The sequence below is a fragment of the Rhinatrema bivittatum genome, chromosome 6 (genome assembly GCF_901001135.1).
Source record: "Rhinatrema bivittatum chromosome 6, aRhiBiv1.1, whole genome shotgun sequence".
NCBI lineage: Eukaryota > Metazoa > Chordata > Amphibia > Gymnophiona > Rhinatrematidae > Rhinatrema > Rhinatrema bivittatum.
In genome coordinates, this window is record NC_042620.1 from 238,577,601 (window position 1) to 238,604,490 (window position 26,890).

Sequence of the window (26,890 nt, forward strand, 5' to 3'; positions counted from 1 at the left end):
TTAAGCATCTCTAGACATTGATCCGGCAGAGGGTAAAGCTTATCCATGGCACTTCCAACCCGAAGGCCTGCTTCTGGGGACTCCCACTCCCGGAGCAGGAGTTGCATCAGCATGGGGTGGAATGGAAAGGTACGTGGCGGAGCCCTCAGTCCCACCAGGACCGGGTCCACAGTCCATGAAGTAGAGGCGGTGGTGGGTTCTTGCGACGGGACCTCTATACCAAGCTCATCCAGGACAAAAGGAACGAGCGGATCAAGCTCCTCCCTTTGGAATAGCCTAAGGGCTCTCGGATCGTCCCCGTCGACCGACTGATTCAGAAGTGATAAATCTGTGTCCAGATCCAGATCTGGTAAAGGAGAGGGCGGAGGAGGGTCAGAAGGATCCGGTACGCCCGGTACGGTCCTGACCCTATTGGTGCCGGGCACATCCGGGGTCCTAGGGCCCTGTCCGGTGGTGACCCGAGGGATTTTTGCTGGGGGAGGGGGGGGTCAGGCAGCTCCTCCAGGCTAGCCAAAAAAAAGATTTGTGCATTAACATTACAAATTCCGTTGAAAAATAGTGGTGCACCTTCCCGGGCCGGGACTGCCACCTGGGAGTTCACGGGACTTAATTCTGGCAGAGAAGTATTGAAAACCGGCTCTCCATCCCCCACAGGTCCTGGATTCGCAGGGAGATCCGAGGACAAAATGGCCGTCGTTCCTGTGGATTTTTGTGAGGGAGATGGCTTTGCGAGCCGCTTTACCGCCTGACCTCGGCTGCCGATCGTGTCGCTGCCTCGGAGGGGCCCTCCCCACCGGGCAAGACAGAAGGAGCACAGCTCGTCACGGGAGAGCCGCAATACAGGATCCCCACAGGCTAAACAAGCCGCTGAAGCGGCATCAGTGCAGGAGAAAACCACACGGTCAGAAGAAAAAAAATGGAGCTGAATCAGCTGTGCCTGGCAGAATGTGAGCGGTAAGAAGGGAACGAACCCTACAATGCTCCTTCCCCCTGTAAGTGCCGGTCAAGTATAAATACGGCTAAAAAGCTTTAGACCCGTTTTTTTTTTTTATTTATTTAAACTGTCAAGGAAAAACATCTCTGCTAAGGCATCTCTGGGGTCATGCTAGGGAGGAAAAAAGGGGGAGTGACTGGACCACCAGTATCACCCCTGTAAGCCAGGAAGACTGTAACCAGGAAAGGGGTCCCAGGCTGAACCACTCAAGGGGAAAATTCTCCCGAGACCCAGTAAGAGCAGCGAGACAGTACTGTCTCACTTGTGAGAAAGTTTGAATTCCTTATTATTATTTTTATTTTATTTTTTTTAAATCAAATGAACAGTACTTGCTTGATCCTGGAAACAAACCAGAGGAAGAACAATGAAAATCACCACAGAGAGAAAAACTAGATAAGACTAAGGAACCGCAGGTTCAACTGCCTGCATCTGCTGGAGACAGACGCAGGGGAGGCGCTGTCCTGATGTGGGATGCCCTTTCAGTTTTTCTGTCTCCATCTGCTGGACAGGAGGCTCAATCCACTGTCTGGACTGATCCGGGTACATATAGGGAAAGTGGAAATTTTCAGCTTTCTTCCATTTATAACCTACTTGAAGCCCTAACAAAAATGACAGGATGAAACAAATTTACATCACATCCAGAAAGTTTGGTTTGGATATGCCATCCTTTCTATACTTCCTTTTCCTCAGGAACATTTTCTTGTGACCCACTTGCAAGTCTTCTGCGACATATTTGTGGATCCCAATTCACAGATTAAAAAACCACTGCATTTATGTCTGAACATAATCTCTAATACTTGCAAAAACAACAACAAAAAGAAAGACACTAAATAATTGTTACCTTCTGCATTCCGTGGAGCTCTCTTGTGTTTTCTGCAATAAATCCTAAAAAAAAAAAAAAAAAAAAAAAAAAAAAAGGTTGAAAATCTGTAAAGCGATACTGCTGGCAACATTTTTTGGGCTGCTGTGCAGCCAAGCATTTTACATAAAATGTTTGTAATACTACTGTATGATTTGCTGCAGTGCTGTGCAACCATAGACTGGCATGATGGCAGGCAGGCAGTCAGTATATTAAGAGAAGGTCATTACCTATCATCATGCATTTTTAATAACGTTCGATGACAGCACGTGTGCCAGCTTCACTGAGACTTCAACTAATGGTCTTCATGCATACCTAAGACAATAGTGGATGCGCATTTATTCTACACTATTGCTTGCATTCTGACTAAGAGATCAGAGGGCATGTTCCACATGAATCCTGAAATAATCCCACCCAATTTCAGAAGTTATTTATCAAAACAGGAATATATGTACTGTAAATGCGATACAAAAGGAAACTAATCCACATTCAGTCCTGGAGTAGTTTTCCCACTGTGAAGACAGCAGGAAGTGAAGTCAGATTAACAGACAGATACCAAAGTAAATAATACAGGAGTAAAACAATTTAGGGGTGAAAACAGTATTAGCAGCAGAATATACAATTAAAGCAAATATACTTTGAGGATGGTTACTTCCTTACTTTTACACCTGGATTTTTCATTGTTGTCCTATTGGATTTTATGTAATTAACATCATATTTGCTCTCAAATCAAGTCCTCTCGTTCCTATTTTTTTTTTTTTAAAAAAGTCCTATTTGCCCATGTATTAGTTGATCTTAATAAGCTTATGCTGTACAGATATTGCTGCAATACCTACATGAGTTTCTGATAAGGATGTGCAATATATGTGTCACAGTAGTGCAGTTCCCAGCCACACCAACTTTCGGGCAGATTCAGTAAAATGCGCGGGAGAGCCGGTGCTACAAGGCGAGCGCCCGCTCTCCTGGGCACGCGATTCTGTATGCAAATGAGGGCTGGCGCTAATAAGGAGGTGCTAGAGACACTAGCGCGTCCCTAGCACCTCCTTATTGGCAGAAGCGGCGGCTGTCAGCAGGTTTGACAGCTGACGCTCAATTTTACTGGCATCGGTTGTCAAACCAGCTGAGTCACGGTTCGGAAAACAGACGCCAGCAAAATTGAGCGTCTGTTTTCCAACCCGCGGGCAAATTTATTTTTTTTTTTAAAGATTTTTTTTATTTTTGGGACCTCCGACAATATCGGTATGATATTAAGTCGGAGGGTGTACAGAAAAGCAGTTTTTTCTGCTTTTCTGTACACTTTCCCGGTGCCGGCCGAAATTAACACCTGCCTTTGGGCAGGCTTTAATTTCTTAGAGTAAAATGTGCGGCTTGGCTGCACATTTTACTTTCTGTATCGCGCGGGAATAACATGCATTTGCATGTTGAGGGCGCTATTAGTTTCGGGGGGGGGGGGGGGGGGGGGGGTTGGACACATGTTTTCCACATGCTATTACCCCCTTACTGTATAAGGGGTAATAATAGTGCATCGAAAACATGCGTGCAAATGGGGGCTAATGGTGCACTTGGCCTGAGTGCACTGTACCGAATCGGCCTGTTTGTGATTACTCTGTAACATTCTAAAGACCCAGTGCTGCAGCACAGTTTTATACAGAAGATAAAGTGTGCCTGCGATATGGCAAGCACATCATAGATGAAATTGTCTTACATATAAATGCCTTGTGAGGGGTTTTCTTTCATTTGTGCTTTGTCATGCAAAGCGCAGTAGTAATGATACGTCCTATGACACGTTTTTACATCACAGCCAATGGTTGCTCCTGGGCAATGGCACAGTGAACACATCTGCAAGAGAAAAAAAAATTGACAAATTGGCATTTTTTGCTGACACCCTTACAGGAGAAATGCAAGTTAGGGAACCCCGATTCTAATGTTCTTAATTTTTATTTTAAACAGCCTTTTATCTTCTGCTTATTTCCAGCCATAATACAACAGCAGCATGTAGAGGTGGGATTCATCGTGCATGGAATTCTGAGGGACACTGTCTGTGGCTTTCAACTGCTGGCTATTGCTGTGGCTAGATTAAAGTGGGATCCAACTGGGTGAAAAAATAACACATCTGGCAGCTGTGAAAGAAGGTCATTGGCACCTCAGCTTCTCATTTCTCTTCCCAACATCATAAATAGCAGTGAGTAAAGTTAGGCTCAATTTCAACAGAAATGGAAGCTCCAGCATGGAGGAAAAGAAAATAAGTGTGTATGTGGTACCCTAAGCTTTTTTTTTTTTTTTTTTTAAAGAATATCTAAGAAACTGAACAAACATTACCTTAAAGATAGCAATCAGCTGTGCAAACACACTGAGGAAATTCTGAGTAACCTGTGGAGTCACACAAAGCAAGTGGGTACTTTTACCATACAAACTGTGACTAATTTTCAGAAGGAAGCTACTACACCATGGTAGCTCCCCTTTAAAAATCAGCTAGCACAAAACCTGTGTGCCAAAAGCACTCATATATACTTTCAACTTGCTATTTGCCCAGGTGGGGGAAGGGGGTAAAATAGTGCAGATCCTCTTGAAAATGCCAAGCATGCATGCTGTTTTCTTCCCCAAGCCAAGACGCAAACAGGGGAAGGCTATTTCTTAGTGCGGCTAGAAGTACACGTGTTAGGGAAGAGCACACGCACCTTTAACTGTTAGGAGGGTGGGTAATTCTCACACAGCCTATTTAACCAAGTACATGGCCTTGAAAGTTGCCCTCTTTAAAACACCTGTATTTCTTTCTATCCAGGTACAGCTTGTGGCCAAAAATCACCACTTCAGTTTTTTCATGTCACTCATTAAACATATATGTTTATATCAGGAAGTAGGTAACCAAAAGGTTACACTTGTACAATTAATACACTACTTTATTTTTCTAGTTCTGTAAGGTAGATAATTCAAACTTTTCTTGTAGATGTGGGATAAAACACACACAAAAAACAAAAAAAAGACTATTGCTGTTATGTAACAGCCATCTATTCTGGATACATCCATTTTTAAAACAACTCTTCCTACTCCCAATCCCCAACCAAACCCCACTACTTTATCTGTTTAAATCTCTACACGCCCCATCATTTAAAAAAAAAAAGAAAAAATTCTATAAGATTTCCTACTGCTGCCATTGAATGACCTACTGAATATGCAGCACAGCCAATACACTGAGAAAGGGAGAGACACTCTGAAATATCCCTTCAACGTAACCAACACACAAATTAGGCATTGCAGGAAACTGTATGGCAAAAACAAAAGCCAAACCATCTTTCAAACAGAAAAGCTGAATGTAAACAAAATAGCTGCTATAGGCTATTATAAAAATGTACTGTGATTTGTCTTCTGGCTCTGACTGGCCATAAAAAAAAAATATGGATGAGAACTCCAAATCCCAATAATTCAAATGCATTACATTGCCTTAAATGGATTATTTTGAGACTGGAGACATTCTCTGTACTACTACTTGTGAGAGGTAGGTTATATCCAGTCCATGATATTCCCACTAATCTTGAAATAGCAGAAAGAAATTATAGTACATTTCACTGCAGTAAAAGCCAATGCATTATACATATAACAAATAGTACCAACATTCATGAAGCTTCATGGCAATTTCTGATGAGTTAATGAATTATTACTAATCAGTGAGTGACAAGATGGCAAAGGCCTATTACTTTTGCTGAACAGTTGGAGGTAAAACAATGTTTCTCCTATTAAAAAAAAAAAAGTGGTACTAAAAAATTGAAAAATACATACTATCCATTTTGCCTCAGGTTAGTCCAGTAGTCAGCATTTCTCCGAAAATAAAACATACAAATCAATGGCACACTAAGCAATGGTAGGAGAAAATGTAACTAATTTAGGTTCTATCTTAGGAGTTTCCACCCAGGAAACAAAACTTGGCGTCATAGTGGATAATACATTGAAATCGTCAGCTCAGTGTGCTGTGGCGGTCAAAAAAGCAAACAATGTTAGGAATTATTAAGAAGGGAATGGCAAATAAAAGGATGGATGTCATAAAGCCTCTGTATTGCTCCATGGTGAGACCGCATCTGGAATACTGTGTGCAATTCTGGTCGCTGCATCTCAAAAAAGATATAGTTGCACTGGAGAAAGTACAGAGAAGGGCGACCAAAGTGATACGTGGCATAGAACGGCTGCCCTATGAGTTAAGGCTAAAGGAAGTTAGGGCTGTTCAGTTTGGAAAAGAGACGAATGAGGGAGGATATGATAGAGGTCTACAAAATCATGAAAAGACTTAAGTTAATGTAAATCAATTATTTACTCTTTAGAAGGACCTGAGGGCACTACATGAAGTTAGCAAGTAACATTTAAAACAAATAGAAGAAAATTCTTTTACTCAGTGCATAGTTAAGCTCTGGAATTCATTGCCAGAGGATGTGGTTAGAGCAGTTAGTGTAGCTGGGTTTAAAAAAGGTTTGAATAAGTTCCTAGAGGAAAAATATATAAACTGCTATTAATTATTAAGCAATAGTAGCTTGAGATGTATTTAATGTTTGGGTACTTGCCAAGTACTTGTGACTTGGATTGACCACTGTTGAAAACAGGATACTGGGCTTGATGGACACTTGGTCTGACTCAGTATGGCATGTTCTTTTGTTCTAACTTTTATGAAGAAGAGTTTTGCTACTACTCATTTGCGGCAACAGAAAAAAATTAGTGAACCAGGCCAGTAAAGAGAAGTTTGCTTCTGAAGCTAGAATATAATAGAATCATATCACAGGCACAGTTCTAGCTTTTCATTTGATGTCAGCAGTTAAAGACTTAGATTTGTTTTCCAAGAGATGGACAGGAACATGCAGTCAAAAGGTGCCAGCTACATTAATCCCAGCAACAAAACACACTAGGCATGTTCCATTGCTTAGGCCAACAGGCTTTTTTGCAAGAAAGCTACCTCCTACTAGAGGAGTGTCATTGAGGCATACACCCCCACAATGTGCTTACACCCTACAATCTGCAAAAAAACACCTGGCACAGATCGAGAACTAATAGATGGAAAGGATATTAAAAAAAAATCAAAGTGGAAAAAAATCTTATTCTGCTCACACGCCATTAAAATGATAACAAGCTGCTGCCATTTCATTAATAAACTGTAGAAACATGAGTAAAGAGCAGGTGAGAATACAACAGGGCAGCATCTAATTTTGGCATCTCTATAAAACTGGATGCATCATTTTATTCACATTAAAAATAAACATTCTAGATTGAAACAGAATACATGATTAGTGAAGATTAAACTCAGGAGCTATCGGAGTATCCATGTGTTTCGCCAATGTCATTAATCCATGAGAATGAGGAATGAGAAAGCTAACGATACACTTTCAGCACATGAGGCAAAACAATTCTTAACAATCCTTAATGCAAGTGGTTCAGGAGTTATCTTTAAACAGCTGCTCTATTACAGAGAAAATAAAGTAGTCAAATCAAACATCCTCAGAAGGAAAGGAAATGAGGCCAAAAAAATACACCACAAATTTTACATCTTTAAAAAGGGCACCTACACCAAAATATGGAAGCTAGTTAGAAATACAGACAGGAAGCAGTCAAAAAGGAGTGGAGTAACCAGTAGCAACCTGAAAACCAGGGAAGCCAGGGTTCAAATACTGCTGACACAACTTGCGACTTTCAGTAAGTCACTTCACTCTCCATTGCCATAGGTGCAGAACCTTAGATTGTAAGCCCTCTGGGGAGAGAGAAAAATCCCTAAAGTACCTGAATGAAGTCCACTTTGAAGTGGCTGACCATTTACAAAAGGTGGAATATATATTTTTATATTTTTTTAAATCTATAAGCAAATATGTTTCAATATCAGAGGAAAGGAGGCTATTAAGTAGACATTAAAAAAACAGACATGACGCCCAAAATGAGGAAGACAAACATACAAAAACTGCAACACCTTTTCAAAAAATTTAATTATTCTTTTTACTCCCTGGCAACTTCACTGCTACTCATTACTGTGCGTCTGGCTTTGGTAGTCCTAGGGCATCATGAGTTCCCTCATGTGCAGTTATCCGGAATTTTCCCAGTTATGCCAACCTACTTTCTGACTTGGCAGTCTCAATTATAGTTCTTAGTCAAGGGAAACAGATCGCAGTTCCCTTCGGAGCCTAGTACAAGAGCGTTCTACACTGGCTGGTATATATATATATCACTGTGCATGAAAGCCAGGACTACTCTTTCCACAGGGACTATGAATGCTGCCTCCATAGCATCTTCTAGTCTCAACCCAGTAGCAGGAGCTAGGTTCAAAATATACCTCAATCTCCTGCATGGAAGAATGCAGTCTTGCCACTGGGCTATCTGGCCAGCCTTAAATTGTCCAACACTCGGGCCGATACAGAAAAACCCGAGCTGGCGAGCGCCCAGGCCACTCTCCTGGGCGTGCGATTCAGAAAAAAAAATGTAAATGAGGACCCGCGGTAAAAGGAGGCGCTAGGGACACTAGCGTGCCCCTAGTGCCTACTTTTTGACAGAAGCGGCGGCTGTCAGCGGGTTTGACAGCAGATGCTCAATTTTACCGGTGTTGGGTTCTCGAACCCGCTGACAGCCACGGGTTTGGAAAACGGATGCCGACAAAATTGAGCGTCCATCTTCCAACCCGTGGGCTGTGAGATTTTTAATTTTTTTTTTTCTGTTTTTCTGTACACTTTCCCTGTGCCGGCCGAAATTAACTCCTGCCTTTGGCACGTTAATTTCTGAAAGTAAAATGTACAGCTTCGCTGCACATTTTACTTTCTGTATCACGCGGGAATGACTAATAGGCCCATGAACATGCATTTGCATGTTGCGGGCACTATTAGTTTCAGGGGGGGGGGGGGGGGGGGGTTGGCCACGTGTTTTCCATGCGCTATTACCCCTTACTGTATAAGGGGTAAAAATAGCGCGTCAAAAACGCGCGGCCAAACGGGGGCTAACAGTGCGCTCAGGCTAAGTGCACTTTACTGCATCGGCCCGACTAAGGGTAAAACTGTTATAAGGCAGGCCAAAAAACCAAATCTGTGCAGCATCCTGCTAAAGAATAAAAATTAACAACAACATTTTTAAAATACATTAGAATTAGAGTCAATAAGGTCACCAAGAGATTAGGGTAAAATATACACTCATAGAAAATCCAGCCATAGCTGAGAAACTGAATTATTTTTCTTTGTACCATTCCTTACTACAGAAGATTTTACTATGTTCCTAAGTCAGTTATTCTTTTCAGGGGTTAAATCTGGAACTTACTGAGGAGAATACACAGGAGGTTTTAAAATAAACTGATAAATCAAACAGTAGTGAATCACCAGGACCAGATGGCATTTATCTCAAAGTTTGAATAAGAAATTAAGTATGAAATTAAATGATTACTAATAATATAATCCATCATTAAAAAGCCTTGATATTAAAGGACTGGACAGTTGCCAATTTTAACACATCTTCAAAAAGAGTTCCAGAAATAAAGCAGCAAATGAAAAATAAGCAAGTTTAATTTTTGTTCTGGGCAAACTGGCAGTCTAATAAAAATGAGAACCATTATTCACACAGGTGAATATTGTATGTTGGGGGGGGGCGGGAAAGAGTGGAAATGTTTCACTAATCTGAGCTCTTTTAGGGTGACAAACATGGACAAGAATTGGAGAAATTACTTACCTGATAATTTCGTTTTCCTTAGTATAGACAGATGGACTCAGGACCAATGGGTAATAGTGTATTCCTGATAGTAGTTGGAGACTGATCAGATTTCAATCTGATGTCAGCCCTAATACATATACCCCTGCAGGAAGCTCTGCTCTTCAGTATTCTCTTCGAAAAGCAATTGTGGATATGTGTGACTGAATAACTTGAATAACTTTGATTAACTTGAACTGGTTGATGTGGTTATAGTTGGAGACCACCAGTGCACTCAACCGAGAAACGCCGACACCCGGTAGGTATGGGTGTCTTAGAGGGAAGCTTGGCTTACCTGTGTTTGTCTTGCTCTCGGGGATTGTCCCCAGAGGCTTCCGTGTTTGACGGTAGCCGTGGGCGGGATGCTGAGTCCATCTGTCTACACTAAGGAAAACGAAATTATCAGGTAAGTAATTTCTCCATTTCCTAGCATGTAGCAGATGGACTCAGGACCAATGGGATGTACAAAAGCTACTCCCGAACCGGGTGGGAGGCTGCACATGGCCCACTTAGTACTGCCCTTGCGAATGCTGTGTCCTCCCGAGCCTGAACATCCAGGCGGTAGAACCTGGAGAAAGTGTGAATGGAGGACCATGTCGCCGCCTGACAGTTCTCGGCAGGGGTACAGCATCTTGGTTTCCGCCCAGGACACACTGCCTGGGCTCTAGTGGAATGGGCCTTGACTTGTAGAGGTGGAGGCTTGCCTGCTTCTATATAGGCCACCTTGATAACTTCTTTGATCCAGCGGGCTATGGTTGCCCATGAGGCCGCTTCCCCTTGTTTCTTCCCGCTGTGAAGGACGAATAGCTGGTCAGTCTTTCGTACGGATTTTGACCTTTCCAGGTATCAGACTAGGAGTCTGCCGACGTTAGGGGGGGGGGGGGGGGGGGATGGAAATGTTAGGGGATGATTGCTGTTTAGTTCTAAATGATATCTGGAACTTTACAACTGTATGGTATGTAACAGAACACATTGGGGCACATCTTCAAAGGGATACGTGCGTGTACCCCCCCCCCCCCCCCGAAAACCTGCCCCAAGCTTCCCCTGCGCACGCCGAGCTTATGTTGAATAGGCTCAGCGGCGCGCACAAGCCCTGGGATGTGCGTAAGTCCCAGGGCTTTCCTGGGGGGGGCATGTCGCGGCGGCGCATCATCCGGGGGCGGGGCCGCGGCCTCGGAAACTGCTCCTGGGCAGGGGAATCACCGGCCGGCACGCGCAAGTGTAGAAGGAGAGTTCCCGCCGAGGCCAATTAGATTTCGGATTTTGCACAGCCTTGCGTGCGCCGACCCCAGTATCTATTAAAATTCGGCGTACTCTTGTTTGCGCAGGCATACTTTAAGATCTACCCCATTATGTATCGTACGCCGACTTTGTGCTTGTTCGATGAACACGTTAATAATAAAAAAAAGATTTAACATAATAAGCCAAAGCTCATTTTACAATCTAAGGTGTGAAGGGATTTTTCACCTTCATGTGCACAAGGTTGCAGAAAGAAAATAGGTAATACAATGGACTAATTGATATGGAAAGCAAAGACCACCTTCGAGAGAAACTTCGGGTGAGCACAGAGGGCGACCCTGTAATGGAAGAATTGCATGTATGGTGGGTAATGAACAAAAGCATTAAGTTCGCTGACTCTTCTAGCTGGAGTTACTGTCATCAGGAAAATTACTGTCAACATCAAGAACTTACAAGAAGCCATTTCTAAAGGTTCAAAAGGTGGCTTCATTAATTGAGAAAGAACAATCAAGCCCCATGAAACCGGAAGTTTCTGTATTAAAGGCTTCACAAGCCATAAACCTTTCATAAATCTCAATCATGTGGATGAGAAGAGTTGGGCTTGCTATCTACTGTGACATAAGCCACTATGGTGCGGAGATGCATTCTGATGGAGGATGTAGCAAAAACTGAGTCAGAAAGTAAGAGCAAGTAGGACAACAAATGCTTGGACTCGCAAGAGAACAGATCCAAGGCATCTGTTGACACCGCTTGGAGTATCTGCTCTATTAAAAAGCATAGTGTTTTCTAGTTGAGGGTTTCCTAGAAAAAGAACTATATTTTCAATGTTTCTGGGTAAGGAGAGATCTGTGATTAATGAGCTTTCAATCCATGCTGTCAGATGGAGGGATGGAAGATTTGGATGATATAGCATTTTTCTGTTCTGCCTTAGCAAGGCACAGTCTGCCCTGACATGTATTGGAGGGCCACCAAGGTTACTTGACGGGGAAAAGCACGAAGTGGAGCTCCATCCTGAAGTATGCAGGGATTCAGCCATCAGCACAATTCCTGTTTCATGTCTCTGGAATCCTGAACTATCATTGATAGCTGTTGAGTTAGCTGTTCCCATTGAATGCGTAGACCACACTACAGGCAACAGATGTGAAAGCGGGAAAGTGAGACCACATGTATGGCTGCAGCCATATGATCTATTGCAACAAGAATGTCAAGCTGTTGAGTGCTAGGCAGCGAGCAGCTTGAAAATGAGTGATCTCATGGAATTTGCTTGATTCAGCAGTAAAAATGCCTTCTCTTGTAGTAAATCTATCCACATCCCTATGAATATTATTAAGTTGGAACTAGATTAGACTTCCAAATTCACCAGAAACCCCAGTTCCTGAAAAAGATAGATTATGTTGCCAAAGGAGAATAACACCTCTTCCTGAGAGATTGCTGTGACCAACCAGTTGTCCAGGTACGGGAAAATCTGAATTCCTTGATGATGAAGTGCTGCTACTATTGCAAAACATTTGGGGAGCCGCTGCAGGCCAAATGGAACTATCTTGTATTGATAATGGGGAGAATCCACCTTGAAGTAAATGTATGGGTATGCGGGCATATGCATCTTTCAGATCGAGAGCACACTTCAATTTTCCCTTCTGGATATAAGGTAGAATCGTGCCTAGTGAATTAATTTTGAATTTCTCTTGGTGTAGATGTTTGTTCATCAATCTCAAATCCTGAATGGGCCTTAATCCTCCTGATTTCTTGGGAATGAGACAACATTGGGAGTAGAAGCCTTTTCCACACTGGGACTGGCTCTATTGCTCATTGTTGGAGCAACTGCACTTCCAAATAGCGTTGTATAAGATGGGATGGATCTGGATTGAAAGTCAAGCAATGTGGAAAGGACGGTAGATGGGAGAAATGTAAACAGTATCCAGACTCCACAATCCTGAGGACCAAGCAGTCCTTGGTTATCTGTTGCCCCGAGTTCAGGAAGGCCTGGATTTTGCCCCCCCCCCCTTCCCCCACTCGGGATGGAGGATTGTTGAGTGTTCAGAGAGATCAAAACAGTTCAGGTTTAGGCTGGACCTGTTGTGTCATCTTGGGTTGATGGCGCTCGCTCTAGCAAGATCCGACCAGAAGTGGCTGTCAACATTCAGCTGAAAGGAGCAGGAGGCGATATTGTTGAAAAGGACAGAAAATGTGTCAGTATGGTCTCTTGTACAAGAAGTGTTTCTACGAGGAAGGTTGGTCAGTTGCCGTTGAAAGGGATTGAAAAAGACATTTTTTTTCTTTGAGTAACTGTTTCTCTGACTTTTTTGCCAAACAGGTTGTCCCCTAAAAAAGGGAGATCAACTAACTTGTCTTATATGTTCTCTTGGATGCTACTTGCCCTTAGCCATGCGATGAGCTCTGATGGAGGCTGCTGAGGTACATGAGACTGAATCGAATGATTCATTGAAAGAATGTGGGTGTCTTATACATTCTTCCTCACCCAAAAGCAGTTGGGGACAGCACATGTTAGGATTAGCAGGTTGGAGAAAAGGCTTTAGTTTTTGAATGCATTTGTGAAAATATTGCATCATATAAAACTGGTGAGTAGAGATACAAGCAGTAAACATGGAGCTCTGAAATTCTCTCTTTAGCAATCTTTGCTTGGAGATGAACTAGAATGAATCCTTGTCTTTATTGCTTTCTTTAGTGCACTCAACTATGATAGACTGCTGAGGCAGCTGGACGACTTCGAAATCCAATGAGGTCTAGTTTCCCACTTTCTCATCTGCAACATGTTCAGAATGTCATGGATTGAAAGAGCCACAGGTTCTGATGGCAAGTTCAGTATTTGGAAGAGACCAAAGACTTCTGATTGGGGGGTGTGGTAAAAAACACGAGGGGTCAAGACTTTTTCCTTTTATTCACAGTGTCAAACATTTCCTATTTAAACAAACAGGGCAACTGTATTTCAAGGGGCTGCCTTACCCTGCTTACTCACATAGTTTAGCTTCACAATTCCCAAACATTCTCAGGCTAGCTATTGTCAGGGGCCACCCTGTGAGCTCCATGTGGCAGTGTCAGTCCTGCTCCTTGACTGCCATCCTTAGACTTGTCTTCATGATATGGACACCTTGGCCTTGCTAGCCACCCTGAATCCAAGCCTGGGGTTCCAGAGTTGTCACTCGTCCCCTCTCTGGATGCTCCGCTTCCACTCACTGCCCATCTTTACTTAAGGGGGCTACCTCAGCCTCAGTGCTTTTCTTGCCTTTTTCTTCTGGATTCAGCCCTTCAGGTTCTGGTTCAGCCTCAGGAACTGGCTTTACCAAATCTTCTTCAAGCCTCTCTATTGTTTCTGTTTTATTTTCATTCTGAAGAGATTCTTTCTCCTGGTAACCAGAGCTAGTTTGGCTAGCAGAGGAAGGGGACCCCAGTGTTTGCTCCACATCTTGCTCTGGCTCTGCTGAGCCAAGCACAACTTTAGTTGCTCTTACCTCCTCTTCACTTTGGGTTTGCATCTCTTCTGGGCTGGCCTGTCTGTTCCCTGTTTTCAATGAGATCTATAGCAGAAGGCCCCACTGTGGGATTCCTTGTAAATGAACCATAATCACTGTAGGTTCCTTCCACTGTAGGCTTCCACCCTCTTTCCTTGTGATTAGCCATGCCTGTTCTTGCAGTTCTGTATCCATTTCCACCATCTGCTCCAGCAGTGCATTTGACAAGGCCTTCCTGTAATGCCATCCTCAGGGCCAATCAGGGTGGGCTTCAGCCATGCTGCCCTTTTCTTCCTTTTGTACCTCTGGGGTTTCGTGTTCCTGGCCAGTACACCCCCAGTCAAGTAACAGCTGTACTTCTGCTTCTAGGTGCTCTGAGCCCATCTCTAGTCTTACTTCTGGTAGGTTAAAAGTTAAGAGCATGAATGCTACTTCAAGCTCTTTCCTGGAATGTGCCCAAGAAATCTCTCTTTATTAAGCTCTCTTGCAGTTAACATAAGACACAAGAACAGGAGGGTGTGCAGCAAGGCTTGCATTTTACGTTCAGTCATAGAAACATATAGAAACATAGAAATGACGGCAGAAGAAGACCAAACAGCCCATCCAGTCTGCCCAGCAAGCTATGCACTTTTTTTTTTTTTTAAATTTCTCTCATACTTCTGTTACTCTTGGCTCTTAGTAACCTTTTGGTTCTATTTCCCTTCCACCCAGTGTTGGAACTGCATCCAAGTGAATATCTACTATAGTTAGGGGTAGTAACCGCCGCAATAAACAAGCTACACCCATGCCTTTGTTTACCTAGACTATGTAACTCAGTCCTTGTTGGTTATTGTCTGTATATAGATCCACCTTTCTATGTTCCCCCTGCCGTTGAAGCAGAGAGCTATGCTGGATGTGTGTTGAAAGTGAAGTATCAGACTTTCTCCCCTGCCGTTAAAGCAGAGAGCTATGTTGGATATGAGTTGAAAATAAAGTATCTGGCTTATTTAGCTTGGGGTAGTAACCGCCGTAACAAGCAAGCTACTCCCCGCTTTTTGTGAATGCAAATCCTTTTTTTCCACACTTCCTCTTGCCGTTGAAGCTTAGAGCAATGTTGGAGTTGCATTAACCGTGTGTATGTTTATTGAATAAGGGTATAATCTCCAGGCAGTAGCCGTCATTCTCGTGAGCCACCCACTCTTCATTCACATCCTCTAGACTTGATGGATCCACGGTGTTTATCTCACGCCCCTTTGAAGTCCTTCACAGTTCTGGTCTTCACCACTTCCACTGGAAGGGCATTCCAGGCATCCACCACCCTCTCCGTGAAGAAATACTTCCTGACATTGGTTCTGAGTCTTCCTCCTTGGACTAGTGCAAACAAGACTAGCAGAGACATGGCAGGCTTGCTTCTAGAGGACCCCAACCCGTTCAACTTTTTCTTTATTTTGTTTTGTGAGAAAGAAGACATACTTAGCTGTTTGGCTAACACATATTAGTCTCCTGCTTACCTGGGCAGAGCTACTCTCTTTAGCCCAATGTAATTTAAACACTTCAATTTACTCCTTTGTGCATGTATATTTTTTACTTCCTGTCTGATCTGTGCCTTGCTTAGGTCTAGACTCCTGAAAATAAAATGTCTCTTCCCTTTTTTCCCCTCTGGATTTGAGCACTGCTTTGCGCAGCTATATCTTTCAGAATTTTCTGTAACACAAGCTTTACCACTGTTCCAAACACTTTTCTTCTACTTAAGGCATGAATTTCTGGTTGGGAACTACTTAGCTCAGAAAGTTCCATTGCTTCCACTATATATGGCAAAAATATGAGCGGTCAAGGCTTTTTCCTTTAAGTGTTTTTATTTAAACATGAGCGTTTCCCATTTAAACAAATAGACCAGGTATATTTCAAGGGGCTATCTTACCCTGCTTACTGAAATAGTTTAGCTTCACAATTCTCAAACACATTCTAAAAGGCATCTGTTCGCCACTATTGGAAAAGGGAGTGGTGCGCTAAGTGAACCATTAGTCTGATCCAATTTGGAAATTCTTATGCTGTTAGCAATTGCTGCTTCCTATGTTACAGGTCTTGGCTTAAACAAAATGTTAATACACCTATTACACAGAGAGTAGCTGCAGGCAGGTTAGAACAGCAGAGTACTGGGAAAGGCACATAATCAGTGTAATGATATGGGCAAAGGCCCCTGCCATGGGAAAGGGGATGATAAGGTAGAAATGCTGACCACCACTATAATGCAGAGGGGCAAAATACAAATATCAAGAAAAAGGAAAGATACTGTCAGGTAATTCTTTCCTATGTAACATAATACTAAATTCTGTAATTTCCATCTCTTAGATTTACTCAGAGGAACCTGGTACTGTATTCCATTTTAAAGGAGAGGTCATCACCTCATATGACTTTTTGGTAGGGAATGGGGGGTGAGAAGGGGAATGTTCTTTAATACCTCAGAGCTAGGAACCAAAGACAATGCTGTCAGGCTACCACTAACACAAACTAATATGTGAAACACTGCTTGTAATTATAATATATGAAGCATCAGGCAACCAGCCAGGTGCCTTGACTGGCTCATATAAAACATTACCAGTTTTCCATTTTTACATATTTATGAAATAAATCCAAGCAGTGTTTCACATATTAGTTTGTGTTAGAGGTTAAAGATTTGATCTTTTGGATATATTCTAAGTGTTAATCCTACGAGTGGTGACTGTTTAGTTCAGACTACCATTGTATACCTCATTTCTGCAGGATAATGAGATCTTTGTTACCTCATCACTTTCTGAACTAATGAATAACCAAATGATGGAAGGGCATTCCTATTTATAAAGAGAGTCAGGAGAATGCTTTATAAAGCAAGAACACTCACCAGTTTAGTACCTCGCTTCATTTCCTTTTGAACATCTTCAACAGAAAATCCTCCCAGGCTTTCATTCTCAGAATGTGTTGATACCAATGCAGATGAAAAGAGCTGCAAGTTATTAAAAAAAAAAAAAAAAGTTGTTTTGTTTTTTTTTTAAACATTCCTCTCTCTAAACATTTTATTGGCTTTATCAGGCAGTCCAGCCTAAGGCAACTGAGCAATACAGCTCCAATCTACCAGTTCTTCTCAATATAACAGCCAAATGCATGGCTCCTGAGAATAGACTTGTGGATTATCCAGTGCTTTTAGTACTCTGTTCTTTAAAAGGTTATTATATATATTTCCTTTTCATACCCAGATCAGTCCAGACAAGTGAGTTTTGCATCCCTACCAGATAGAGGCAGAGAAGAAAAACTTTGAGGCACTGCTAAATATCCAAGAGTGCCACCTGCAGTCCCCTCAGTATTTCTCTATCTCCAGCAGATGGTAGAGATACAAGCCTGCAGTCTGTTTAAAAAAATAAGCAAATAAAAAGAAAAGAAAGAAGACAGAATTTGAAAGAGGTACTCCCCGAGGTATTAGGGCCCATCCTGGGCAAGTGGGGGGTTGGCTATCCCTGTCTGGCTTCAGCCCACTGTTTCTGGAGGCCTTGCTAGCCAGGGTACTGGCTCCCTTGTTGCTCCAAGATTTCCTCCTTCACGCATTCAGGGAAGTATTTGTTACTTCTCTAGTGTGTTTTTAATTAAGTTTTTAAAAAAACAAACAAACCAGGAGCTTCAGCCTGGATGGCAGTCGGCAAAGGTGCCTGTGGTCAGCAGGAGCCGTCTGCACCTAAAGGAGTGAGGTAGAGGTATGCTTTTTCTGGCCACTGGGGAATCCAGGGTTCTTGCAGGAAAATTGCTGAATCTGTACTTTGCCACGCACCCATTGGGCTTGTGCAGCCACGTGGCTTGGAGTGCAGACCATGTGCGTGGCCTATGATCTAGCTCTCACAGATGGGCTTGTTTTTCCGGAGCACCGCCGCTTTTCTCCTCTCAGTCAACAGCGCTGAAGCAGCGAATGGCAGCCTGCAGGGCTTGCAATTTGTGGTCTGCGTGGCCGAATGATGTGCCCTTTCTCCGGCTCTGCGTAGGGGGAGAGAGCCTCCGTTGAAGTGGCCACCCACAACAGGGCCACCATGTCTTTGGGGCATGCGGCAGAGGTCCCAGGGGGACTGGAAGGAGAAGCCATGGCATCGGAAGCTCACAGGCAGAAGGCTTCGGTTTCCAAGGATTCTCCACCTTCTCCTTCTCCCATTGGGCCATCTGCAGCGGTGGACCACAGCAGAGGAGGAGAGTCAGATAGGAGCAGGCACAATGATGTCTCCAAAGATCCAGAGTTCTCTGCAGATTTTGTCCTCCTCCTTTCTGGCATGAAAGGGAGCGGGGGTGGGGGGGGGACGTCACAATGTCCTCCCAAGAGGCCGAGGAGGGGGGAGGGGTGTCATCAGGAGGCTTGCTCAGGTGCCTGCGTCTTGAACCCAATATGGGAACTGACGGTGATCCAAAGGATTTGGATGACTCTGATGATCCCGCAGAAAGATCCAGTGTGTGTTCCTAGAAGGGGTGATCCCATTGGGGCAGATCCTGCCGCAGAACTGGTTGCGAACAAGAATGACCCTGAACTGGTGGATGATCCAAGGGTCGCCCGCTTGATTAGGAAAGAAGAGCTATGGCCCCTTAATTCCACAGGTTTTGGAGGACTTAGCAATCAAGGTCGCTCAAGAAGAGTCAGATGAGGGGGTGAATCCGGTCCTGGATGGACTGCGGGGTCATCCTAGTGCCTTTCCATTGCCTAAGAAGATTTGAAAATTAGTAGACTGGGAATGGGATTCCCCTGAGGTGGGCCTTAAAGATGGCAAGGCGATGGCAAAGCTATATCCTTTGAAGGAAGAGACCTTAGACCTGTTAAGACTGCCGAAAGTGGATGTGGCAGTTTCTGCCATGACTAAGACAACAACTATTCCAGTGCCGGGGTCAGCCACCCTGAAAGATGTGCAGGATCGTAGACTAGAGATGCAGTTAAAACGGATGTTTGAGGTGTCTGCCTTGAGTCTCCAGGCGGCGATCTGTAGCACTCCGATGCAGATGGCCTGCTTATTTTAGGTGCAGAAGGATCAAGAGCAGGGTTCCACAAGAACTAGCAGTTCCATGCAGACAGCATGCTTGGAAGCTGGAATGGCTTACATGGCAGATGCACTATATGATTTGGTTCATATGTCAGCCAGAAGCATGGTCTCGGCAGTGGCGGCTCACGGGCTATTGTGGTTACGAAACTGGTCTTCGGACATGTGGTCCAAGTCCCAGCTGTGTAATCTTCCCGTTAAAAGGAAACTATTTGGGGAGGACCTGGACCAGCTGATGAAAAGCCTGGGGGAGTCAAAAGGAAAATAAGTTGCCTGAGGATAAAAAGAGTGGCAAGAAGAGTTTCCCTCCCTGTTCCCGGGATACGAGACGTTTTCATTCGGGCAAGAGTTCTTCTTCGACAGGACAGCAGCAGTCTTCAGGAAGACAACTATCCTTTCGGGCCACCCACAGACCCTCCACAGATTCTTCTGGTCAGGGGACCGGAGGAGGAAAGTCAACACAGTAAAGCCAGGGTGATCCATTCTCCTGTGGAAGCTAGGGGGGGAAGAGATTAGCCTGCTTCTATGGAGAATGGACCAAGGTCACCTTGGACCAATGGGTCCTGGAGGTGATAAGAGATGGTTATGCCTTAGAATTTTCATGCCCCATCAGGGAAGCCTTTCTAGAGTCCCACTGCTAGTCTCAAAGCAAGCAAGAGGCAGTGCGGGATACGCTGTGGAGGTTGTTAAAGTTGGATGCAATTGTTCCAGTGCCTCTGTCCGAGCAAGGATGGGGGGAGGTACTCTATTTTGCGGCTCCAAAAAAGGAGGGCATGTTTCGACCCATTTTAGATCTGCAGAAAGTCAATGTGGCCTTGTGGGCTCAGTGTTTTCCCATGGAAACATCGCACACATTGATAGCAGCGGTCCGCAGAGGGGAATTCCTAGTATCGTTAGATCGAACAGACCCCTTCCTTCATATTCCCATTCAGGTGGATCAGAAGTTTCTGAGGTTCATGATGCTGGGGAAGCACTTCCAGTTCCAGACTCTCCCATTCAGGCTGGCCATGGCACCACAAACCTTCACGAAGATGATGGTGGTGGCAGTGGCCCTGAAATGAGAGGAGATTCTGGTTCACCCATATCTGGACGACTGGCTCATCCGGGAAAGATGGAGGAGGAGTGTGGTCGGTCAGTTCAGCAGGTTATGGACAGAATGCAATCGCTGGATTGGGTGATAAACCTGACAAAGAGTCATCTGGTCCCAACCCAAATCACTAGAATATCTGGGAGCACAGTTCAATACTCAGAGGGACAAGGTGATCCTGACCTCAGAGAGTGATGAAGTTGCAGACGCAAGTGACATCTGTTATGACTGCCAGTACCCCAAAGTCTGGGATTATTTGCAGGTTCGGGATTCTATGGCATCCACTTTGGATCTGGTGCCATGGGCTTTTGCTCACATATGGCCCTTGCAGAAGGCACTCTTGTCCAGGAGGAATCAATCGTCAGAAGAGTATCAGCTACGGGGTAATCCAGGTCCAGTCTCTCATACTGGCTCTCGCACCACAACAAAAGGGAGTGGATCTGGAGACTCTGGACTGAGTGATGATGATTACAGACGTCAGCCTCAAGGGTTGGGAGACAATCTATCAGGGGCGGATGGCCCAAGGTTTTGGACACCGACGTAGGCATTCTGGTCTATCAATCAACTAGAAACAAGGGCCGTCTGCAGAGCACTGGAGACATTCCTGCCTTGAATCAAAGGTTGAATGTTGAGAATCTTCTCCAACAATGCGACAATGGTGGCATACATCAATCGTCAAGAAGGGATGAAGTCACGCTGTGGCTCTGGAGGCGCAACACCTCTTCACTTGGGCAGAATGATTCTTCAAGGAAATAGAAGCATCTCATGTTGCGGGAGTGGACAACGTGCAAGCAGATTTCCTCAGCAAGCAGCAATGAGATATTGGGGAATATTCTGGGAGGCCTAGAATCTCATTTGCGACAGGTGGGGTGATCCCCAGTTGGACCTCATGGCGACAAGCTGAAATGCCAAAGCAGCCTGATTCTTCAGTTGCAGACAGGAAGTAGGACTGGAAGGAATAGATGTGCTGGTGTGCCCATGGCCAATGGGAGTTTTGCTGTATGTGTTTCCTCCCTGGCCCCTCATCAAGCTCATCTTGCAACACAGACACACCCAGGTAGGGTGGTGCTAGTGGCACTGGACTAGCCAAGTCGGCCATGGTTCGCAGATCTGATGTATCCAGCAATAGAAGGGCCTCTCAGGTTGGCTCATTTGCTAGGGGTCCTTCAACAAGGACCCATATTCGCGGATCGGATCGCCTTTGTCTCGTGGCTTGGCTTTTGAGAGGCAGCAATTGTGATTAAAAGGATATTCGGAGCTAGTTATTTCCACCTTGCTCCAGGTGGCCTTCTACTTCTCTGGCATATATCAAGGTCTGAAAGGTTTTTGAGTCTTGGTGTTTGGAGCAGCGGCTGGATCTGCTACGTGTGGACATTCCCCATGCATTGGCCTTTTTACAATATGGGTTGCCAAAGGGGTTGGCCTATAGCTTGCTCCGCATGAGAGTTTCAACCCTGGGTGGCCTTAGGAGCAAGATGCAGGGTAGCTCCTTGGCTTTTCACCCCACATTCGTTTTCTGAAATGAGTTAAGCATTTGCCTCCTCCAATGCATAAGATATGTCTGGATTGGAATCTTAACTTGGTGCCGAGAGTACTCTGTAGGCCTCCGTTTGAGCCCTTACAAGCAATGTCGATAAAGGACCTAACCTTGAAGGCAGCATTTCTGGTGGCCATTTATTCAGTCAGAAAGATTTCGGAGCTTCAGGCTCTATTCTAGAGAGATCCTTTTTGGCGTATTTCTAATCACAGGGTAATGCTACGTACGGTCCCCTTCCTTCTTACCAAAGGTGGCTTCCTCGTTTCATGTTAATCAGATAGTAGAACTGCCAGCTTTTCCGGAGTGGTCTCAGGAGTCGCCACAGTCGAAGGAGCTTCATTTATTGGATTTGTCGGATTCTTTTACGGTATCTTAAGGTCATTAACAGTTTTCAGATCATCTCTTGTGTTGTTCGGTGAAACAAAGAAAGGAGGCAAAGCATCTAAAGCCACGATTTTTCACTGGCTGAAAGAGACCATTTGTTTGGCTTATATTTGTAGGTGTCGAGAGTCACCAGTAGGTTTGTGTACGCATTCTACTAGAACGCAAGCTGCCTCCTGGGCTGAGTGTCAGTGTCGCCCTAAGAGATATGCAGAGCCCTGACATGATCTTCACTTCATACTTTCACCAAGCATTACCGATTGGATGTTTGGGCACAGGAAGATGCGGTGTTCGTGAGAGTGCATTTTGTGCAAGTCTTTCGGGTTCCAGTCCAGTCTAAGGGTGCTTGGGTACATCCCACTTATCTGGACTGATATGGATATAAACAGGAAAGGAAAATTGGTTCTTACTTGCTAATTTTCGTTCCTATAATAGATCAATCCAGAGGCCTGTCCCCTTGCTGCCAAAAGACTGAATTTTCTGGGTTTTTTTGGAGTCTAAGATCAGAATTTTTTCAGACTGTAAATAGGTTGAGCCGCTGAGGCTAAAGAGTCATCAGTTCCTTTCTTGGAAGTGGGGGCACCAAACCTGAATTAACTGTTCGCCCTGAATGGAGATTAAAAAATTTTCTATACATTGGTTTGGGTACAGGTCAATATTAAGGGACTACAAGTGGCACTCTCTGATATGTATCAGTGTCTCAAAGTTTTTGTTCTCTGCCTCCATCTGCTGGTAGGGATGCAAAACCCACTTGTCTGAACTGATCTGTGGTATTACATGAATGAAAATTAGCAGGTAAGAACCAAATTTTCCTATAAATGGCTTGTGTCTGTCACAACGTTGTGTTTGTCTGTGGCCAGCAGGTAGCACCCTGAACAGTGAAAGGTGCACTGTGCCGTGACAATATGCCCTGTCTGTAAAGTTCTGTCTGACGCCCACAAAGACATGCATACAGACACACACACATAGGCTCTTCTCTTAATTTGTTAATATATTAAAAGAAAATTTATCTTTTGTTTGGTTGTGAAAATTTACATCAGTCTTTAATCAGACAACTCTAGCAACACTGGATACGTTTTGCTAATATTCTTGGTCTGCAAAGCTCTCACACAAGCCCCCATTCTCTCTCTCTCTCATACACACACAGGGCATCGTTTTCAGGCATCACCAGACCCCTTCTTCAGCTGCTGCATGATATGGTCCACGGCGGCCCTCTCCTTCAATGGTCACCGCAGGATGAGGTCCCTCAGCAGCTCTCTCCTTTGGCTGCCGCGGGATGGAAACTATGGTGGCCATCCGGCAGGCCTAGTCTTCTTCTTCTGCTAGACAGCCCTGATTGCATGAACCCGAGCCCTAAGTGAGTGGGCCATGGCTCACCCAGGCCCACTTGTGGCTATGCCACTACTGTGGATCATAAACTAGTTAAAAAACAGGAAACAGAGAGTAAGACTAACTGGTCAGTTCTCTCAATGGAGAAAATAATGCAGTGCCCCAGAGATCTGTACTGGAATTGATGCTTTATAATCTTCTTTTAACAAGTGCTATTTAGCGCACTCTATAGTTGGGCAATGAGCGACATCTAATGTACTGTCAATGTAGTTCATAGAGCAGTTCCATAAATTTCTATATGCTTTAAGACACTGTAAGGGCTGGTCCAAACACCAAAATGGGGAGATGGGCATGCATCTAGCACATGTCTACCCGATTTTATAAGCTATCTACATGCATACATAAATATTGATGCATGAATATCTTGCATTGGGAAAAAGAGGGGTGGAATATGGGTGGGACATGGGCATTCCAGGGCAGGCCAAGAGATATGCTCGCAAGTAGCTATGTGCCTAGGCACATGCCCAGGTATATTTCAGTAGAAAATTAAATTACTTTTATGGAGGAGGTGTAAATCTTAATAAAACTATTTCCAGCCATCTATGAAGTGTTTGAGGGGTTTAGGTTAACTGGGGGAAGTGCAGGCTAAAGAACTAAGGGGTTTTGGAGGACCTTGCTCTAGCCTGAGCAAACTGGTGGATGAACTGGTGAAACTGGTCATGGGTTGGATATGCATCTGTTATAAAATTCCCTCACTTGCGTAGCACAAAGATGACAACATTGCTGTGCACGCACAAGCTTAAAGTTAGAAGCACACATATGGGCAAGCAGGGCTATTTTATAACATGCATGCAAAATATAAAACTGCCTGTATCTGGCCACGGGCCCATATACACAAGTATGTGTGCACCTCTTTTAAAGTTTCCGTCCCCCTGTTAATTACATAAAATAAAATATTTTCACTTTTGTTCGATTTTCCAATTTATAACTGCTATGGACCAGACAACCCAAGCAATGCCAGACAGCTTTTGCTAGTATTTCATAAAGTACCATAGAGATGGAAAGATATTTAGAGAACTTGAGCGCTAGCCAAAAAATTTTCCCCTTGTAACTTATTTTACTCTTCTTTTTGTCTGATTTTTTTTAAGACTTTTTGCTGCTTTTTTGATCTTTCTGCATTTGTCTATATTTCAGATTTTTTTCATTTTTACTCATTTTGTCAATTTTTACTTGTTTTATTTTTTTGGGGGGGGGGTTCCTTGTTTTGTCACCCCATCTCAAGAAAGATAGCAAAACTAGAAAAGGTAGAGATAAAGGCAACAAAAATGATGGAATGGCTTCTTTAGGAAGAAAGGCTAAACAGATTAGGGCTCTTCAGCTTGTAGAGGAAATGACAGAGGGGATACGATAGTTTACAAAATCATAAGTGGGGTAGAATGGATAAATAAGGGAACAGTTGTTTACCCTTTCAAATAATACTAGGAACTAGGGGAAACTCCATGAAACTAGCAGACAGACAGATTTAACACAAAATCAGATAAAGTATTTTTTCACTCAATTAAGCTCTGGAATTTGCTGATGGAGCATGAGGTCAAGACATCTAGCACAGCTGGGTTTAAAAGGAGTTTGGGCAAGTGCTGGAGGAAGTTTATACACAATTATTAGCCAACTGGACTAGAGGCATCCTCTGCTTATCCATGGAAGTAAGCAACAAGGAACGAACTACTTTTTGGAATTCGCCAGATATTTCCTAATGATCTCAATTGGCCACCCTCAGAGAGGATGCTGGACTTGAAGGACCTTTGTTCTGACACAGCATGGTACATCTTATGTTCTTACTTTTCTTCTCTCTCTCTCTCCTCCCCGCCCCCCTCCCTCCAGCTTCTCTGTTGTGGGAATTGCCCCAGAGAAAACAGTGGCTACTCTCTTGTGGTCAAGGCTGCCACAGGCTGCAGCTACTCACTTCAAGTAACAAAAATGACAGCAGAAAGACCATATGACCTATCTAGTATGTCCATCCATACCAACTACTCAGTCCTTTAATCCCTACTTCACCCTCAGAGATCTGTTTATCCCATGCTTTTCAGAATTCAGATACTGTCCTTGCCTCCATCACCTCCACTGGTATCCATTACCCTTCACTAGAAAGAAATATTTGAGTCTACCTCTTTTCACCCTCATTCCATGACTCCTCATTGCATTTTCTTTCCATTGAAAGAAGCATATCTTCTGTGCCTTGCTTCCCTGGAGATATTTAAAATCTCTCTCATATTTCCACTATACTGTCTTTTTGCTAAGGTATATGTTTGGATCTTCTCACCATTCCCTCTGTTACTACGGCCAGACTTACTACTGTCAGGGATAGGGCTCTCTCACTGGCAGGCCCAGGCCTTTGGAATGCATTACCTACTGAATTAAGACTCCAGAGTGATATGAAAGAGTTCAAGAAAGTTTTAAAAATCTGGCTATATGCAGAAGCATTTCAAGTAGAAGCCAGTTAGAAATTTTCCTTGTTATTTTACTAATTATGTTTATCATTTTTATTTTAAATTTTAATATGTTATTTTATTAGGTATACTTAAAGTTTAGTTTTTAATCAAATTCCTTTGTATATTTAATTTTAAGTTAGTCTTAGATTTTTATGATTGTTTTCCTTGTCGTTATGCACTATTGTATTTTATGTTGATTTTTATTATAAAGAAACATTGTACACCGGTGTGAAGGTTTATACCAACATCGGTTTAGAAAAATCAATCAATAAATAAAATAAAATAAATAAATTAAGTCTGTCCCCATATACTTTAGAACAAAGATCTTAGACCATTTAGTAGCCACCCTCTGGACCAACTCCATCCTGTTTTATATCTTTTTGAAGATGCTATCTCCAGAATTGTACCCAATATCCCAAACAAGGTCTCACCACGGCCACTCTCTTCCTGTTCAAGCCCACAGCTTGCTTCTACTGGTCCATGTTCTGCAGTTTCTTACTACTACTAAACATTTCTATGGCGCTACTCGATGTACACAGCACTGTACAACACCACACAAAAAAAAGACATGCCCTGCTCAATAGAACTTACAATTTAATCAAGACAAACATACAGGCCAAGAGATAATAGTTAAAATGAGTTAATGAGGCTGAAGGCAGGCTAAAGATTTAAAAGCAGCCATGGGAACAAAAGAATCAAGGAAAACGACAATGAGTGCCAATGTCTGACAAAAGCTTAAGTTTAGTTGGGAGAAAGTGACAGCCATTGGATACCAACTTTTAGGTACCAAGGAACAGA

The 26,890-nt window shown here is 43.6% G+C and overlaps 1 protein-coding gene across 1 annotated transcript in view; it reads right to left on the reverse strand.

Moving 5' to 3' along the window:
- Window positions 1–26,890, reverse strand: part of PHF6 (PHD finger protein 6) — a 187,216-nt gene that overhangs the window by 152,171 nt on the left and 8,155 nt on the right. The window contains 3 exon segments of the mRNA XM_029606661.1: window positions 1,836–1,879; window positions 3,559–3,692; window positions 17,112–17,213. Of these exon segments, the coding sequence (XP_029462521.1) occupies window positions 1,836–1,879; window positions 3,559–3,692; window positions 17,112–17,213 (280 nt within the window).